Source organism: Leuresthes tenuis, unplaced genomic scaffold (genome assembly GCF_036924035.1).
Source record: "Leuresthes tenuis unplaced genomic scaffold, fLeuTen1.0.hap1 SCAF_35, whole genome shotgun sequence".
NCBI classification, from domain to species: Eukaryota; Metazoa; Chordata; class Actinopteri; order Atheriniformes; family Atherinopsidae; genus Leuresthes; species Leuresthes tenuis.
The window spans coordinates 761,674-778,995 of NW_027325389.1; the positions used below are offsets into that span (position 1 = coordinate 761,674).

Sequence of the window (17,322 nt, forward strand, 5' to 3'; positions counted from 1 at the left end):
AATGTGATGAAGGACGGTTGTAAGCAAAGGATGTTGGTGTCTGCTCTGCGACAGCCTCCCATGTGAACACGTTATTTACGTCTTATTCTGCATTATTACGACTTATTTCCGTCTCATATCACTCAGTTTCTGTTCATAAAGAATCCTCAGATGGTAAAATCCGTCCTTCAAGCCGCTGAAAGTTGGGAATAAATTGTTATTTTGGAGGGAAACTCTGAAAGTTGTAGAAACTTTTTGAAAAGCAAAAATAAATAGAATGTGTGATAAATAAGTCTTTCCAGTTTGTGTTAATGTTGCTTTTATTATATTATATATATTCTTTATTTGATTTGATTTCACCTTGAATTTAATACGTTTTAAATGTGCGAACCTCCCTTTTAACTCCCCCAAACCCATTTATTTCCATGTTTCTGTCCCTGTTTTTACTTTCCTTTAAACAAGGAAAGAAACTGAAAATATTCCAATTCTAATTATTTTTTTTCAGTAGAAGTGGAAAAGTGAATAAAAAGCAACATTAAATGAATGCATTTTAAAATCAAAGCAGAAAAACTGATTTTATTTCACATTCTGTTAAATTATTTAATGTTTTATTACATTTTAGCAGCATTTCTGATCATATAAAGATGATATTTGGCCATTTTTCTGTATTTGGCGGCTCCAGGCCTCCGTAGACTCGGCTGCAGGTATATGTCGGAGCAGACATGTGACCTGAGGTTACTGCCTGTACCGTCTTGTTGGCTTTGGCACAGACTACGTCCTGGAGTGAACGCATATAAATGTGGTATCAGAGGAACTCGGAGCATGATGTCTGGCTCTGGGAACTTGATCTGAGCGGTGACTCGGTATCTGTTTCCCTTCCTGTTTGCCTTTCCTTCCCCTTTCTGCGTCTTTGTTTAGTCTCTCGCTGTTCTGCAGCCTTCATTTATTGTCTTGACACACCATCCGCTGCTGCTCTCACCACACTTTCCTTTCTGTTTCCACTCTTCCTTTTCTTCTCTGCTGTCTGTTAATAACCCTCCCGGCAGCGCTCTCTAACCTTACCGCAGGAAGTTTCCTGAGCTGAAACTGAGCCCACGCTGGATTGCTTCCTGCCAAAGTGCGTTATGGGACACGTTTGTTTGGGCCCCCTTCTTCCTCCTCCTCCTCCTGCTCCCCTTGTTGCTTCTTCCTCTGGGCTCTGTGCAGATGGCCGAGGCCGGCAGACCGGATCTCGGAGGGGTTTTGGCAGAGCAGCACATCTCTCCGGCCCTGGAGAAAGCATACCGCTGCCGCGACCTCTTGACCTGAGCTCACTTCTGCCCGCCGCGGCCTCGCTGCTCTCACAAGTCGGCCACGAGAGACAAACATGCAGCCGGTGCAGCAGATTGAATGCAGAAAGAACCTTTGACGTAGTCCAGCTAAATTTAAGGAAAGGAGACGTGTTTAAGCACCAGGAAACATGTTGTAGCCTGGATATGATTTCTGCTCCTGCTGTGCTTCAACAGGCTGCTCAGAGGCTGATGCTAGTTCAGATCTGAAGAAGCCTTTCGGATGAGAGCTGAAACATCTTAAAGAGCCACAAAGAAGTCGTCCAGCGGACCTCATTCAGCTCCAAGGATCAGCACGACCTGGAAGTCTGAGAGTCTGCGCTGACAACAAGCCAATCCTGTGAAATCTCCAGGAATAAACGTCCCAATCTGCTCGCTCTGTGGTTGTGAAACACCTGCGTTCTGTTCCCCGACACTTTCCCAGAGTGCCTGCTGACAAGCTGAGGGTCAGAGCTTGTCGGGCTTTGAGCCGATAACCTCGGCCTTCCTTGACTTATCAGCGCAGCTCGTGCTGCTATCAGAATACAGCGGACTGGAAGGGAAGGAAAGAAATGGGAAGCTCGACACGGGGTTTCATTTTATATCGATTGCTCGCTGTGAAAACTTCCTTTGTTTGACGTGCCGGGGGAGCTAAAAGAAGGATGGGGGGGTGAAAGCGAGCACCCGGTTCTTATTACTCGTGTGACAAGTGACATTGGCGGCCAAAGATAACAGCTGTCCGACTCCCAGAGGAAGTGTTTGAGGCTGGCCGATAAGTCAGATGTAAGAAATGAGCAGTTCTGCTCCGTGTGGGTGATGCTCTGATCAGAGCTCAGCCAGAAGTCTGCTTCCATGTGGGGGAGAAAGAAGATGGAGGATAGAAAGGGAGGTGGGTCTGAGTCACTGTGCTACAGCAGCTCACATTCCCTGGATGAGGTGGCCGCTTGACCGCCGGTTTCTGGATAATATCAGGTTAGAGAAGTTTAAGAAGAAGAATGAAAAAGTCTCATTTTGTGTATTTCAAAAACAAAAAACAGCTAAAACACTAAAATCATGACAATTTCCCAAAAGAACTCAAGTTGTACAGATTTTACCATTAATGAAATTGAAGTAGTTTTATGGCCTATTAAAGGAAAAGTAGTCCCCTTTAAATATGGAATTTCTCCATCGCATATGCAGAAAGTTGGACTGACGTAACTATGGCACCGTAACTATGGCACCGTAACTATGACACCGTAACTATGGCACGGTAGCTGTGGCACCGTAACTGTGGCACCGTAACTATGGCACGGTAGCTGTGGCACGGTAGCTGTGGCACCGTAACTATGGCACCGTAACTATGGCACCGTAACTATGACACCGTAACTATGACACGGTAACTATGACACGGTAACTATGGCACCGTAACTATGGCACCGTAACTGTGGCACCGTAACTATGACACCGTAACTGTGGCACCGTAACTATGGCACCGTAACTATGGCACGGTAACTATGACACGGTAACTGTGGCACCGTAACTATGGCACCGTAACTATGACACCGTAACTGTGGCACCGTAACTATGACACCGTAACTGTGGCACCGTAACTATGACACCGTAACTGTGGCACCGTAACTATGGCACCGTAACTATGACACCGTAACTATGGCACCGTAACTATGACACCGTAACTGTGGCACCGTAACTATGGCACCGTAACTATGGCACCGTAACTATGACACCGTAACTGTGGCACCGTAACTATGACACCGTAACTGTGGCACCGTAACTATGGCACCGTAACTATGACACCGTAACTGTGGCACCGTAACTATGACACCGTAACTGTGGCACCGTAACTATGACACCGTAACTGTGGCACCGTAACTATGGCACCGTAACTATGACACCGTAACTATGGCACCGTAACTATGACACCGTAACTGTGGCACCGTAACTATGGCACCGTAACTATGGCACCGTAACTATGACACCGTAACTGTGGCACCGTAACTATGGCACCGTAACTATGGCACCGTAACTATGACACCGTAACTGTGGCACCGTAACTGTGGCACCGTGAATGAATGTCTTTGAGTTGGACCGGGTCATCAGTTTCTGAGCCGTTAGGTGTTCCCATCAATGCCGATCGCAGCCGCAGCAGATAAATACGCCACAGCCAGATGTTTATCAGCTTGTTGTCGTCAGCATCATTCGGACTGAAATTAGATTCTGTACATTTGAAACATCCAGATTTTGATTTTTCCCTCCTGTCTGCCAGCAGGACGAACTCTCAGCTCTTAAATCCTCTAAGATTAGCTTCCTCCTTTGTGGAGGTTCTTCTTTTCCTTTCTGGCCACAGCTTTTCTTTTCTTTCACATTAAGGCTTCTTGGTCACCGTTGCAGATGTTTTACACTCTCGTTCCCACGGCCGTGAAAGACACTGAGTGGGAGGAGGGGGAAGCAGTCGTTCCAGCTTCTCCTGCTGTGTTCTTTCCTTCCATGTGTCCTTCTGTACACAAACCAATAAACTGTCTGGAGTTCAGAGGGTGAAAGGAATCAGAATAACAGTCTGGACTGTCTCTTTGCTCTGCCCTCCCTACCTTTTTCATCCCTCTGATTCACTCTGTATGCCTCCCCTTAACCCATCATCTTCTAATCTTTTATTCTATCCTCCTCTCTGAATGTCTCCTCCTCCTTTTTTTATCTCTGCTGCTGTTCCCGTAATCACTCCCTCCTTTTGGCTTTTATCTGCACTTCCTCAATATCCTTTTTACTGCCTCTGCCTCCTTCCTTCCTCTCACCCCTTCCCCCGCTTCCCTCCTTCCTGCCACCCCCCCGTCCCTCTTCATGACTGAATTCATCTTTTTGCCTCCATTTTGTTGCCTCCTCACCAACCTGCTCTCGACCCCCAGGTTTTCAGCCGGTGTTTTGGAGCAGGGAGGACGTGGCCCAGTGGCTGCGATGGGCTGAGAAGGAGTTCGCCCTGCGGCCCATCACCAGCGGCACTTTCCAGATGAACGGCAAGGCCCTGCTGCTGCTCACAAAGGAGGACTTCCGCTACAGATCGCCTCACTCCGGTACTTACACACTTCAACACATTTAACCGGGAACAATGACTCATTCCAGCTGATTGATGACGTCTTTCTTTAGTTAAACTGAAGGAAGACGCAGAAGGAAGGAAACACTGGGGGGGGGATGAAATGCAGACTTAATTTTCCTCGTTCAGCATCACTTTATTGGTATAAGTTTATCTGTGCACGTGTGCACGTGTGCACGTGTTGGAGCGTCCTCGGAGACGAAGCTACACCCTTTAAAAGGATCAATACAAGCAGCAGGAGCAGCTGATGGAGCGGGCAGCTGTTACAGCGAGGCTGCTGGGGGAGGAAGTGGGAGACGGTTGATCAGGAAGTACAGAGCAACCTCAACTGTCGCCCCGGCAACGCCAGCGGCCAGCCGCATGAAAATAAGGCTGAAGAAGTGAAGCGAGTTCCTCTGAACATGAAGCAGGATTTCACGAGTGTGTGGAAGTTTTACAGCGTTACGGGGGGGCAGATACCAGCCCTCTGAGGGGGGGGCAGATACCAGCCCCCTGAGGGGCAGATACCAGCCCTTTGGGAGGGGGGCAGATGGAAACGTAAAAAGAAATAAAATGGTAGAGAAATGGACTAAAGAATAATATTCAGACAAAAAGGTAAAACTTGTCTTTGCCTTCAGATCCTAACTTTCAGTCTCCTCCTTCAGCGAGGCGCTGCTTCCTCCTCCTTCAGCGAGGCGCTGCTTCCTCCTCCTTCAGCGAGGCGCTGCTTCCTCCTCCTTCAGCGAGGCGCTGCTTCCTCCTCCTTCAGCGAGGCGCTGCTTTCTCCTCCCTCCTTCCTTCCTTTCTGCCGGACGGTCGTTCTTTCGTAAATACTCAGATACTCAGTTTGATGCCGTCTTTGTTTTGCTTCGGGTCCCAGATGAGGAGCTGCGGGTCGGATCAGTTCAATCTGCTGCAGAGAAGTTCAGAACATTTCAGCCACAGCTTGCATCCCATCAGGTCTTGGAGGAGTAATCTGGTCTCAGGGACCCAGCTGACAGCTGCTGTCTCACGTCAGGATCTCTGGGTTTCAGCTGTTCGGAGGAAAAAAGGCTAAAACTCGTTTTCCTCTGTGAATCTGGGCTGATTTTGGTGTGAAGTTGTTCCTCAGTGAAGCTAAAACATGTGATAAATCCTGTAAAAACTCCAGAGCAGCTCTCTGGTTCCTCCTTTTCATGATGTAAGGGTCCAGTTCCCCTCAGTCCCTGCCGTGCGGCACGTTTTTTTCACTTTCTGCGAGACGTCCCGCGGAGAGAAGCGTCGTCACGGTGACGCGTTCAGACTCGACTTCGCTTTAGTGGAAAAGGTAAAGAAGGCGTCGGAGACCACAAACTGTGAGATGACACGACATTTTCTCCAGTTTCCTTCCAGCTGTGACTCAGAACGACATGTTTATCAGTTCAGATTTTAGATTAAAGGACAATTTCAAATAAAAGAATCAGAGCAAACAGCAGGAAGCAGGAATTCTCCCCAAAACTCAAGACCAGAGAGTGAGAACTGAAAGGTGTCTGTGTGTGATTGTGTCTGTGTGTGTGTGTGTCTCTGTGTCTCTGTGTGTCTGTGTGTGTGTGTGTGTGTCTGTGTGTGATTGTGTCTGTGTGTGTGAGTGTGTGTGTGTGTGTGTCTGTGTGTGATTGTGTCTGTGTGTGTGTGTGTGTCTGTGTGTGATTGTGTCTGTGTGTGTGTGTGTCTCTGTGTCTCTGTGTGTCTGTGTGTGTGTGAGTGTGTGTGTGTGTGTGTGTGTGTGAGAGAGTGTGTGAGTGTGTGTGTGTGTGTGTGTGTGTGAGAGAGTGTGTGAGTGTGTGTGTGTGTGTGTGTGTGTGTGTGTGAGAGAGTGTGTGAGTGTGTGTGTGTGTGTGTCTCTCTGTGTGTGTCTCTGTGTGTGTCTCTCACCATCACTTCCTTTATGAGAATCATTTCCTTGGTAAGTGTGTAACGCAGCAGATTAATGTGTCCAAACCTGTCGGCTTCTCTAAATGTTTTCTGTGACAGCAGCAGCTGAAAGAAAACTGATGTAAATCATTCAGGGAACTTCCTGCTCAGCCTTTGTTCAGTTCTTAACTAAACCAAACAAAGAAGCAGAAGCAGTGAGGTAAAAACTAAGTGAACCTACTGCATTCAGGTGTGTTTTAACACGATGCCAAGGAGGAAAGACACCAGCAATGATCTCAGAGAAGCAGCTGCTGCTGCCCATCAGTCTGGGAAGGGTTATAAGGCCATTTCCAGACTCTACAGGCCTCAGTTAGCATGCTAAAGGTTAAAGGTCACCCCAAGGTGAAAAGGCCCAGAGCTACATCTCAGACTCTACAGGCCTCAGTTAGCATGCTAAAGGTTAAAGGTCACCCCAAGGTGAAAAGGCCCAGAGCTACATCTCAGACTCTACAGGCCTCAGTTAGCATGTTAAAGGTTAAAGGTCACCCCGAGGTGAAAAAGCCCAGAGCTACATCTCAGACTCTACAGGCCTCAGTTAGCATGTTAAAGGTTAAAGGTCACCCCAAGGTGAAAAGGCCCAGAGCTACATCTCAGACTCTACAGGCCTCAGTTAGCATGTTAAAGGTTAAAGGTCACCCCGAGGTGAAAAAGCCCAGAGCTACATCTCAGACTCTACAGGCCTCAGTTAGCATGTTAAAGGTTAAAGGTCACCCCAAGGTGAAGAAGCCCAGAGCTACATCTCAGACTCTACAGGCCTCAATTAGCATGTTAAAGGTTAAAGGTCACCCCAAGGTGAAAAAGCCCAGAGCTACATCTCAGACTCTCCAGGCCTCAGTTAGCAGGTTAAAGGTCATACATCTCAGACTCTCTAGGTCTCAGTTAGCATGCTAAAGGTCAAAGGTCATGGCAGCACAGTTAGAAAAAGACTGAACAAGGATGGCTTGTTTGGAAGGGCTGCAGGAGAAAGCCTCTTCTCTCTAAAAAGAACATGGCAGCACAGCTTAGGTTTGCAAAGCTGCATCTGAACAAAGCTCAAGACTTCTGGAACAATGTCCTTTGGACAGACCAGAGCAAAGTGGAGATGTTTGGTCCTAATGCACAGCAGCACGTTTGGAGGAAACCAAACACAGCATATCAGCACCAACACCTCATACCAGCTGTCCTCAGAGTAAAAGCGACCCCAGAGACCTCAAAGGTGCAGATAGTTCATGGTCACATCGGCTCCCGTTAGCATTTCCACACGTTGTGGCTCCAAACTACTGGAAATAAGCTCGTTGCTGCTGTTAAACACGGAGATCTCTTTCCTTCTGGCTCAGGCGCCGTAGAAAAGAAAAGAAAAGCGGTTAGTTGTCATGTTTAAGCCCATGTTTTAGCGGGGGGGGTGGAGCCTATCCCAGCGGTCCCTGGGTGAGGGGCGGGGTCACCTGGACAGGGCGCCATCACAGAGACACACATCCTGAGGAAGGAGTTCGATGTAGAAACAACTTCAAATATTAAATATGAAATCCAGCCTAACAGACCCGGGAACAGGTTCCCTGGGGCATCAGGGTTAGCTGTTGGACTTCTAGGAAATGTTTTTTCTCATAAAAAAAGAAAATTGGTCTTATTTGCAAAGCCACTTTGTCCCACTATCAGCTCGTCAATGATTCTTCCATTATTGCCCAAGCTCCCTGAAGCTTGAGCAATCATGGCAGCACTAAAGCAGCTGATCCTGGAAAGCATAGAGAAGAAGAGGAACCGGATACTGCGGCTGACGCCAATGCAAATGTCCCATTTCATGCAGGCGTGAAGTGTTGCAAGGAGACGCACGCTAACCTCTGACCTTTCCACCTCTGCAGGGGATGTCCTGTATGAGCTGCTGCAGCACATCCTGAAGCAGAGGAAGTCCCACGTGTTTTTCCCGTCTTACTTTCCTGGGAACTCCTTCCATTCGCTGCCTGAAAACGCTTTGCCACACCTGAAGCTCGAAGGTCAGTCCTGGTTTCTCCTGTCATTTACACGGTTACAGCTCCTAACAGGTGACCTCTCTTTAAACCAGCCGGTCTACTTTCAAAATTACTTCCTTTTTCAATATTTATTGTTGTTTATGCTGAATAATTTTCCTAAAATGAACCAAAATTTCCAGCTATGATTCCTCCTTTATTATCATGTTAACTAATTAAAGGGATAAATAATGTATAAAATTAACCCAGTGCTCAGAGTGAATTGTGCACAACTTTAGCTCAAATTGTTGTTATTTATGTTAATAATTAAGTTTAACTCGTCTCTTAGCATAGTTAGCGTAGCATCACAACAACAAAGCTAGCAAGCTACCTTCAATAATAAGCTAGGCCCACTTAAAAATAAAAAAAGACACCGTTAGTGATATAATTTTTTCCATAAAACGAAAATAATTGTGTTTGATCATCTCAGATTGAGTTTAATAAACGTAAGCAGTCCCACTTCTTGGAAATGTTAAACACAAGCTTTAGCTAACAAAGCTAGCTTAATGCCAGTTGCCAGCAAAAGACTCATAATAGCTACAGTAATGTTCTGTTGGTTAGTTTTAGGTTGGCTCCATTGATCCAGCAACAGTGTTAGCATCGATTAGCATCAACCATTTAGGAAGGTGAAATAAAGCTTAGCTCGGCTTTGTACCAGTTCTACGGAGTTTGTGTTGCGCTATCCTTTATTTCTGGTCTAAAATCAGCTGTGTGTGTTCTCCAGTTTTAGCTTGTTAGCTGCTCTTGGTGCATATGGAGGGAATTCAGGAGGCAACTCTCAGCAAAAAAAACAGATAAACTATCAGGAGGCCTTTATCCACTTTAAGAAAACTGTTGTCAAAGCAAAACTAAAGCCATGTAAGCTACTTTTTGATCATTCTCAATCTTCCTGTTCAGTAATTCCACTTTTTCTTCTGAAAAATATTGATTATAATTGGATGAAGCAAATCCAGTTTAGCTGTTTCTAACTTTGTAAAGAAATAACTAATAAAGATGCACGTTTCGGGCACATTTCCTGGTTGTATTTCAGACATTTCAGACACAGTGAATCCACAACAATGACACATTATTGTGTTTGTGAGGTAGAAAGTCGTCCAATCTGATGTAGACTTCTGTTTGCATGAAATGTAAAATATTCTTGCTCTTATCTGAGGCGTCACTGATTCTCACAGAAATCTCTGGTCCTGATGGTTCTTGCTAATGTCCGGGTCAATTGAAAGGGGAAAAATGCTTTGTAGATGCAGATAAAACATGTGGTGGTTGTACAAGCTGAAAGAGTCTTTATCTAAGATTGCAACTATGTTTTCTGCACTCAAGGAAGTTATTATAAGCTTCAGCAGAAATACCTGAGACTGTTTTCTGGCACTGCTTTAAGGAAACATGACAACAAGTTAAAGTGTTCCAGTGTTGACATTAAAACCTGCTCAACAAGGAAGTTATTAAACACTAAAACCACCTTTCTTTGTCCCAGTGGCAATCTGAACATTTCCTCTTCTGAAAGTCAGTCTGCTCCCAACACTGAGCCACTTTTACCCAAATTCATCAGAAATACTGTGATTTCCTGCTCAGCCTAACTGTGGGATGGTGGTGACACCCGGTGGTCTGTTGTTCCAACGCTTTAAGCTCTGAGCCGTGGAGACAAAGTACAGCACCAGGAAAATATGGAAAGCATCACATGCTAAGTTTAATGTGTTCATGGGAGGCCAGATTTCACCTGGCTCCATCACACCTCCATGATAAGGAGGAGAAACCAACCTGTAACACTGGAACTGAGGCTGAAGTAAAGGACCAGAGGAGGTGTTCAGGTGGACTCTGTTCTCCTTCCATCACTGATGATATGGGCTGAAGTAAAGGACCAGAGGAGGTGTTCAGGTGGACTCTGTTCTCCTTCCATCTCTGATGATATGGGCTGATGTAAAGGACCAGAGGAGGTGTTCAGGTGGACTCTGTTCTCCTTCCATCTCTGATGATATGGGCTGATGTAAAGGACCAGAGGAGGTGTTCAGGTGGACTCTGTTCTCCTTCCATCTCTGATGATATGGGCTGATGTAAAGGACCAGAGGAGGTGTTCAGGTGGACTCTGTTCTCCTTCCATCTCTGATGATATGGGCTGATGTAAAGGACCAGAGGAGGTGTTCAGGTGGACTCTGTTCTCCTTCCATCTCTGATGATATGGGCTGATGTAAAGGACCAGAGGAGGTGTTCAGGTGGACTCTGTTCTCCTTCCATCTCTGATGATATGGGCTGATGTAAAGGACCAGAGGAGATGTTCAGGTGGACTCTGTTCTCCTTCCATCTCTGATGATATGGGCTGATGGAAAGGACCAGAGGAGATGGCAGCATCACTGCTTCAGCTGCTGAAGTTACAAAATAAAAACCGCTGAATGAGCAAAGAGGGAATTGCATCAGAGGTTATGAATGGAAATGATCCATCTGGGTGTTTTTCTCCTCCTTTATTTCATCATCATGATGGTAAGAAGTCTGTCATGGATTCCAACTTGGAATCTGTTCCTGTAAAGCCACGAGATTGGGTCGTAGAAGCTCTCCATGCATCAACTCTTTAGCTCTTTCTTTAAGTCAAGCAGCTGTTTGGTGTCAGATGAAGAATCCTCTGTTCTCTAAGGAAGTGACCTGGGTGGAGACGTTATCTTCCCTGTGCAGAGGCGTCAGTAAGCAGAGGTGGAAGATTAGAACAGATTTATTGATGCACAAAGGATGTTTGGTGATTAGACTCAGGTGGAGCGGCACAAAGGAAGAGGACAGAACCCCCAGAGGTCCAGATGTGGTGAATGACCTCAGCTGGCAGGTGGCTGAGACTTTGGGCATCAGGAGGAGACCGTCTGAGGAGACGATGAAACACAAATTAAATCTAAATGAAAGGGTTCTGGCTGATTGACTCGACCCGAAGTGGGATAAGTGGACCAGAGTCTGACTGTGTGGGAAAACTGAGTCTCTGCCTCAGCTGGAGCAGTTTCAGCATCTCTGGACCTGGTTCTGAACCTCCGGGTCGGGCTGAGTCTCTGCCTCAGCTGGAGCAGTTTCAGCATCTCTGGACCTGGTTCTGAACCTCCGGGTCGGGCTGAGTCTCTGCCTCAGCTGGAGCAGTTTCAGCATCTCTGGACCTGGTTCTGAACCTCCGGGTCGGGCTGAGTCTCTGCCTCAGCTGGAGCAGTTTCAGCATCTCTGGACCTGGTTCTGAACCTCCGGGTTGGGATGAGTCTCTGCCTCAGCTGGAGCAGTTTCAGCATCTCTGGACCTGGTTCTGAACCTCCGGGTCGGGCTGAGTCTCTGCCTCAGCTGGAGCAGTTTCAGCATCTCTGGACCTGGTTCTGAACCTCCGGGTCGGGATGAGTCTCTGCCTCAGCTGGAGCAGTTTCAGCATCTCTGGACCTGGTTCTGAACCTCCGGGTCGGGCTGAGTCTCTGCCTCAGCTAGAGCAGTTTCAGCATCTCTGGTTCTGGTTCTGAGTGATGGTGAGTTGGATCAGAGATGGACAGACGGATCGGGGCTTCGTCAGCAGTAATGAGGGCGCTGCTCCGGTCCGTTTGGTGAAGCTGAGCCGGAAGGAGAAGCTTTCAGGTTCCTGCTCCATCTTTGTTCCAACCCTCACCTGAGCTCACAGATCTGGGTTCTGACCCAAAGAAGGAGGAGCTGGATACAAGCGGCTGAAATGAGTTTCCTTCAGAGGGGGGCGGGGCTCAGCCTTAGAGATAGGGGGAGGAGCTCCATCATCCAGGGGGAGGAGCTCCACCATCAGGGGGAGGAGCTTAATCATCCGGGGGGAGGGGCTCCATCATCCAGGGGAGGAGCTCCATCACCAGGGGGAGGAGCTTAATCATCCGGGGGGAGGGGCTCCACCATCCAGGGGGAGGAGCTCGGAGTCGAGCAGCTGCTCCTCCACATAGAAAGGAGTCAGCTGAGGTGGTTCCTCTGGTTAGGATGCCTCCTGGGAGGAGGAACCGGGTCAGAACCAGAACTCTCTGCAGGGATTATATATCCCATCTGACCTGGGACCCCCCCAGGAGGAGCTGGAGAGGGGGGCTGGGTTTATTTCACCACAATGTGCAAACTATTGATAAGCCTCAGGAATAAAAAGGTCGGTTTAGATTTCAACCGAAGAACATTTTAAAAAGTCGAAGCTCTTCTGGACTTCATTCATTAAACGAAGATTAACCGACGTTCATGGCTCCAAAAAGGAAGGTTTAATGTCTGCTTAGATCAGCCGAGCACAGCGCTCAGAACAATGAACCAAACGCTCCTGAAGAGAAAGAAATGGAAAGTTCTGTGATAGACGAGCTGTTTTAGCAGGAATAAGAGCCAGAAATGACACCTGAACACAGCTCAGGGAAAAAGCTCTGACAGTTCAGCCTGTCAGAGCTGCAGTTCCTACGTTCATCATCAGCCTTTAACTCCTTTAACTTTTACTCCTAAAGTAACAAACTGTTGCTTTTCTTCCTGATTAACAGCATTAAACGGCTCCTTTGTTAGAATTAAACCTTTTTCTGATTTAGCTGAACTGAATGAAACTGATGGCTCTTTTGTTTCCACAGAGACGGTACGGCGGGCGCCACGTGGTACAGAACCCCTCCCCCAGCATCCCCCGACCATCGAGCTGCGGCACCGCTCCCGCTCCCCCCACAACCCGCCCCCCCGCCGCTCCCCTCCAGAACCCAGCCACCCCCGCTCCGAGGACCCGCTCCACACCTTCTCCCAGCTGCCCGACAGCAACCACCACCTGCCGGAGGAAATGTACCCCCTGTCGGTGTCCCCGGCGGCAACCAACGGGCGCTGCGCGACCCCCCGAGAGGCGCCGTGCCCGGGCAGCCCGGGGGGCCAGGAGGCGGGGCCTCCACGCGTCATCCAGCTCATGCCCAGCGCCATCATGAACCCTTTGCTTCACAGCCCAAGCAGGAGCGGCGCCGGCTTGGACTACAGGCACGGCCGCGTCGGACCCCCCTCCCAGACGGAGAACGGGCGCGAGGGTAAAGTGCAGCTCCACCATCACCAGCTGGCGCCGCAGCATCTGATGCAGCAGGACGAGGCGCTCTACAGGAACCACGTCATCATGCCGGTGTCTCCTCCCGAGGAGCAGCAGATGCCCATCGGCCGGATCGCAGGTAAGCTGTAGCACCTGGGCAGGAGGCAGGGTGGGATGGCAGCTCTCTGACTGTTCGCCTGATGGTCCCCAGACTGCCGGCTGCTGTGGGACTACGTCTACCAGCTCCTGTCGGACAGCAGGTACGAGAACTACATCCGCTGGGAGGATCCCGAGAGCAAGATCTTCCGCATCATGGACCCCAACGGCCTGGCCAGGCTCTGGGGGAACCACAAGGTAAAGGGAGGTGTTCAGGTTCAGTGGTTCAGTGAGCAGGTGGGCGGAGCCTGAGGCTGTTAGCATCTGTGCTACAGTTTAAAGCCGCATCTTCCCACCTTTACCTCAGAGTCAGCAGCAGCCACACATCTGCCCCCTGGGGGGGGGGGGGTCAGTTAAAAGCCTCCTTCAGTGGAAAGATGATCATGTGAAACCTGAGTGTTTGTAGCTTGTTCTCTGCTGCCCCCTAGTGTCTAAAACACTTCAGTCTCTCCAAAAGAGACTTTCTGTGGCAGCAGAAATGATTGAGAAAGGGTCAAATAAACGGATAAAAAGTCCAATGACCTTCATTTGGTTTAAGTTGAGTCTGCAGAGAGCTTCATGATCATCACACCCCAGATAATCCAGGGTTTAAACTTCCTCCATCTTGCTCCTGCCTCACGTCCTCAGCGTCTCCTCCTCAGGAGCCTTTTTCCAGGCCTTTTTTCCAGGCCTTTTTTCCAGGCCTTTTTCCAGTCATTACTCGGCCTTTGGAAAGCTCCGTTGCCGTGGTTACGGCTTCACACCATCACAGGACTCAGTTCAGCTCATAAAAACACGGCTTGAACTCTCTAAAAGTCACAGAATATTGTAAAAGCAGTCCAGTTTAGTCCCATAAGCTCCTTGTTTCAGTTTTACAGCCTCATGTTGTCTCTGGTGACGCTTGTGCTCTTAAACCCTGCAGAACAGAACCAACATGACGTACGAGAAGATGTCACGAGCACTGAGACACTACTACAAGCTGAACATCATCAGGAAGGAGCCCGGCCAAAGGCTTCTGTTCAGGTAGACCTCCTTCACTGTGTGTGTGCCGCATGTTTCTGACCCAGGCTAAACGGGCTTCTCCTCAGGTTCATGAAGACACCTGATGAGATCATGAACGGACAGACGGAGCGGCTGGAGCACCTGGAGTCAGACGTGGACGAACAGATTTACATTAAAGAGGAATGCTGAGGAAAAGGGATCCATGAACTTCTTCCTGCGACCGCAGCCGCTGATGCCTTTCAGAAGCAGCGTGAGAATCGGTGACTTTAGAGCGTTGGCTCGTCCCACAGCGAGGGAAATCTGAGCGTAACTTTGCCTTAGGATCATCTTCTCCTGATGAACTGTAAAAAAATAAACAGCATCTTTGATTTGGACACAGCTGAAAGGACCCAGCGTCCCTTTATAGTCCTGTGCTGCAGAACCAATCACTTTGTGCTTCTATGATTTTGTTTTTGTCTCCTCACAAGCATCAGATCCTGAAACTTTTGCTGTTTGTAAAAAGAAAATTGAGTGTGTGTGAGTGTGAAAGAACTGTTTTCACCATGAAATAAACATTTTTGATCAAAGATCTCGTCTTTCCTGTAACCTTTAAAGTGTCCTGATCAACAGTTCTGCAGCTTTCTGAAACCTTTAAAGTGTCCTGATCAATAGTTCTGCAGCTTTCTGAAGCCTTTAAAGTGTCCTGATCAACAGTTCTGCAGCTTTCTGAAACCTTTAAAGTGTCCTGATCAATAGTTCTGCAGCTTTCTGTAACCTTTAAAGTGTCCTGATCAATAGTTCTGCAGCTTTCTGTAACCTTTAAAGTGTCCTGATCAACAGTTCTGCAGCTTTCTGAAACCTTTAAAGTGTCCTGATCAACAGTTCTGCAGCTTTCTGAAACCTTTAAAGTGTCCTGATCAATAGTTCTGCAGCTTTCTGAAACCTTTAAAGTCTCCTGATCAATAGTTCTGCAGCTTTCTGAAACCTTTAAAGTGTCCTGATCAACAGTTCTGCAGCTTTCTGTAACCTTTAAAGTGTCCTGATCAATAGTTCTGCAGCTTTCTGAAACCTTTAAAGTGTCCTGATCAACAGTTCTGCAGCTTTCTGAAACCTTTAAAGTGTCCTGATCAACAGTTCTGCAGCTTTCTGTAACCTTTAAAGTGTCCTGATCAACAGTTCTGCAGCTTTCTGTAACCTTTAAAGTGTCCTGATCAATAGTTCTGCAGCTTTCTGAAACCTTTAAAGTGTCCTGATCAATAGTTCTGCAGCTTTCTGTAACCTTTAAAGTGTCCTGATCAACAGTTCTGCAGCTTTCTGAAACCTTTAAAGTGTCCTGATCAACAGTTCTGCAGCTTTCTGAAACCTTTAAAGTGTCCTGATCAATAGTTCTGCAGCTTTCTGAAACCTTTAAAGTGTCCTGATCAACAGTTCTGCAGCTTTCTGTAACCTTTAAAGTGTCCTGATCAACAGTTCTGCAGCTTTCTGTAACCTTTAAAGTGTCCTGATCAATAGTTCTGCAGCTTTCTGTAACCTTTAAAGTGTCCTGATCAACAGTTCTGCAGCTTTCTGTAACCTTTAAAGTGTCCTGATCAACAGTTCTGCAGCTTTCTGTAACCTTTAAAGTGTCCTGATCAACAGTTCTGCAGCTTTCTGTAACCTTTAAAGTGTCCTGATCAACAGTTCTGCAGCTTTCTGAAACCTTTAAAGTGTCCTGATCAACAGTTCTGCAGCTTTCTGAAACCTTTAAAGTGTCCTGATCAACAGTTCTGCAGCTTTCTGTAACCTTTAAAGTGTCCTGATCAACAGTTCTGCAGCTTTCTGAAACCTTTAAAGTGTCCTGATCAACAGTTCTGCAGCTTTCTGAAACCTTTAAAGTGTCCTGATCAACAGTTCTGCAGCTTTCTGAAACCTTTAAAGTGTCCTGATCAACAGTTCTGCAGCTTTCTGAAACCTTTAAAGTGTCCTGATCAATAGTTCTGCAGCTTTCTGAAACCTTTAAAGTGTCCTGATCAACAGTTCTGCAGCTTTCTGAAACCTTTAAAGTGTCCTGATCAACAGTTCTGCAGCTTTCTGAAACCTTTAAAGTGTCCTGATCAACAGTTCTGCAGCTTTCTGAAACCTTTAAAGTGTCCTGATCAACAGTTCTGCAGCTTTCTGAAGATCTTTCACAGTTTTTCTTTGGACATTTTCTGCTTTTCCCCTCATCTTCAGTCCTTGTTCCTGAGCATTTTCAGTGTTTTTTCTTTGTTCAGCCGCTTAACTCTGAGCTATGAAGCATTCAGGCAGAAAAAAGGCTCCTAACTCAAGGGATGAACCAGTGTTGTGTCGACACAGAACAGACAACTTAGCAAAGAAGCCATTTTAAACTGGATCTTTAGGCACTTTGTCACAAAGACACATCATTTGTTCCCATTTCTTTAGCTGCATCTATGAAAAACAGCAAAGAAAACACAGTTTGACAGACAGAAAATAGGATTTCTGCAGCAACAAGGTGATTCCCAAAGAGCTATTAGCTGAAAACTTGGCATATCTCAGCATGGTGTGCAGTGTGTCCTTAAAACATTTGAGGAAACTGGACAAGTGGAGGACAAAAGAAGAAGTGTCAGGCCTAAAAAACTATCTCCAGCAGATGAACAGGATCTGAAAGTGATGTCCTTAAGAAAGAGGAAAAAATCCAGCTGTGACCTGACAGGACCTGAGAGATGCATCTGGACCTTCAGCTGATCCATCTACTGTTGGCCCAAGCCTCATCAGAAATGGGCTCCATGGAAGGGTGGCTGTCAAGAAGCCGTTCTTAAGGAAGGGAAACAGGGAGAAAAGGCTGAGCTGTGCCAAATGACACAAGAAGTGGACTGAAAATCAGTGGCAACAGGTCTTATGGAGGGATGAATCCTCCCCAGAGCCCGGACCTCAACATTATTGAAGCAGTGTGGGATCATCTGACAGAGAACGGAACAAAAGGCAGCC

The 17,322-nt window shown here is 47.3% G+C and overlaps 1 protein-coding gene across 4 annotated transcripts in view; it reads left to right on the forward strand.

Annotated features, from left to right (window-relative positions):
• Positions 1 to 14,942, forward strand: part of etv6 (ETS variant transcription factor 6) — a 37,023-nt gene extending 22,081 nt beyond the window's left edge. For all 4 annotated transcript variants that reach the window (XM_072379111.1, XM_072379112.1, XM_072379113.1 and 1 more), the window contains exons 3-8: positions 4,184 to 4,348; positions 8,118 to 8,249; positions 12,812 to 13,378; positions 13,451 to 13,593; positions 14,297 to 14,397; positions 14,463 to 14,942. In XM_072379111.1, coding sequence (XP_072235212.1) covers positions 4,184 to 4,348; positions 8,118 to 8,249; positions 12,812 to 13,378; positions 13,451 to 13,593; positions 14,297 to 14,397; positions 14,463 to 14,565 — 1,211 coding nt within the window. In that variant the 3' untranslated portion in view covers positions 14,566 to 14,942. The remainder of the gene's footprint in view (positions 1 to 4,183; positions 4,349 to 8,117; positions 8,250 to 12,811; positions 13,379 to 13,450; positions 13,594 to 14,296; positions 14,398 to 14,462) is intronic.
• The last annotated feature ends 2,380 nt before the right edge of the window (positions 14,943 to 17,322 follow it).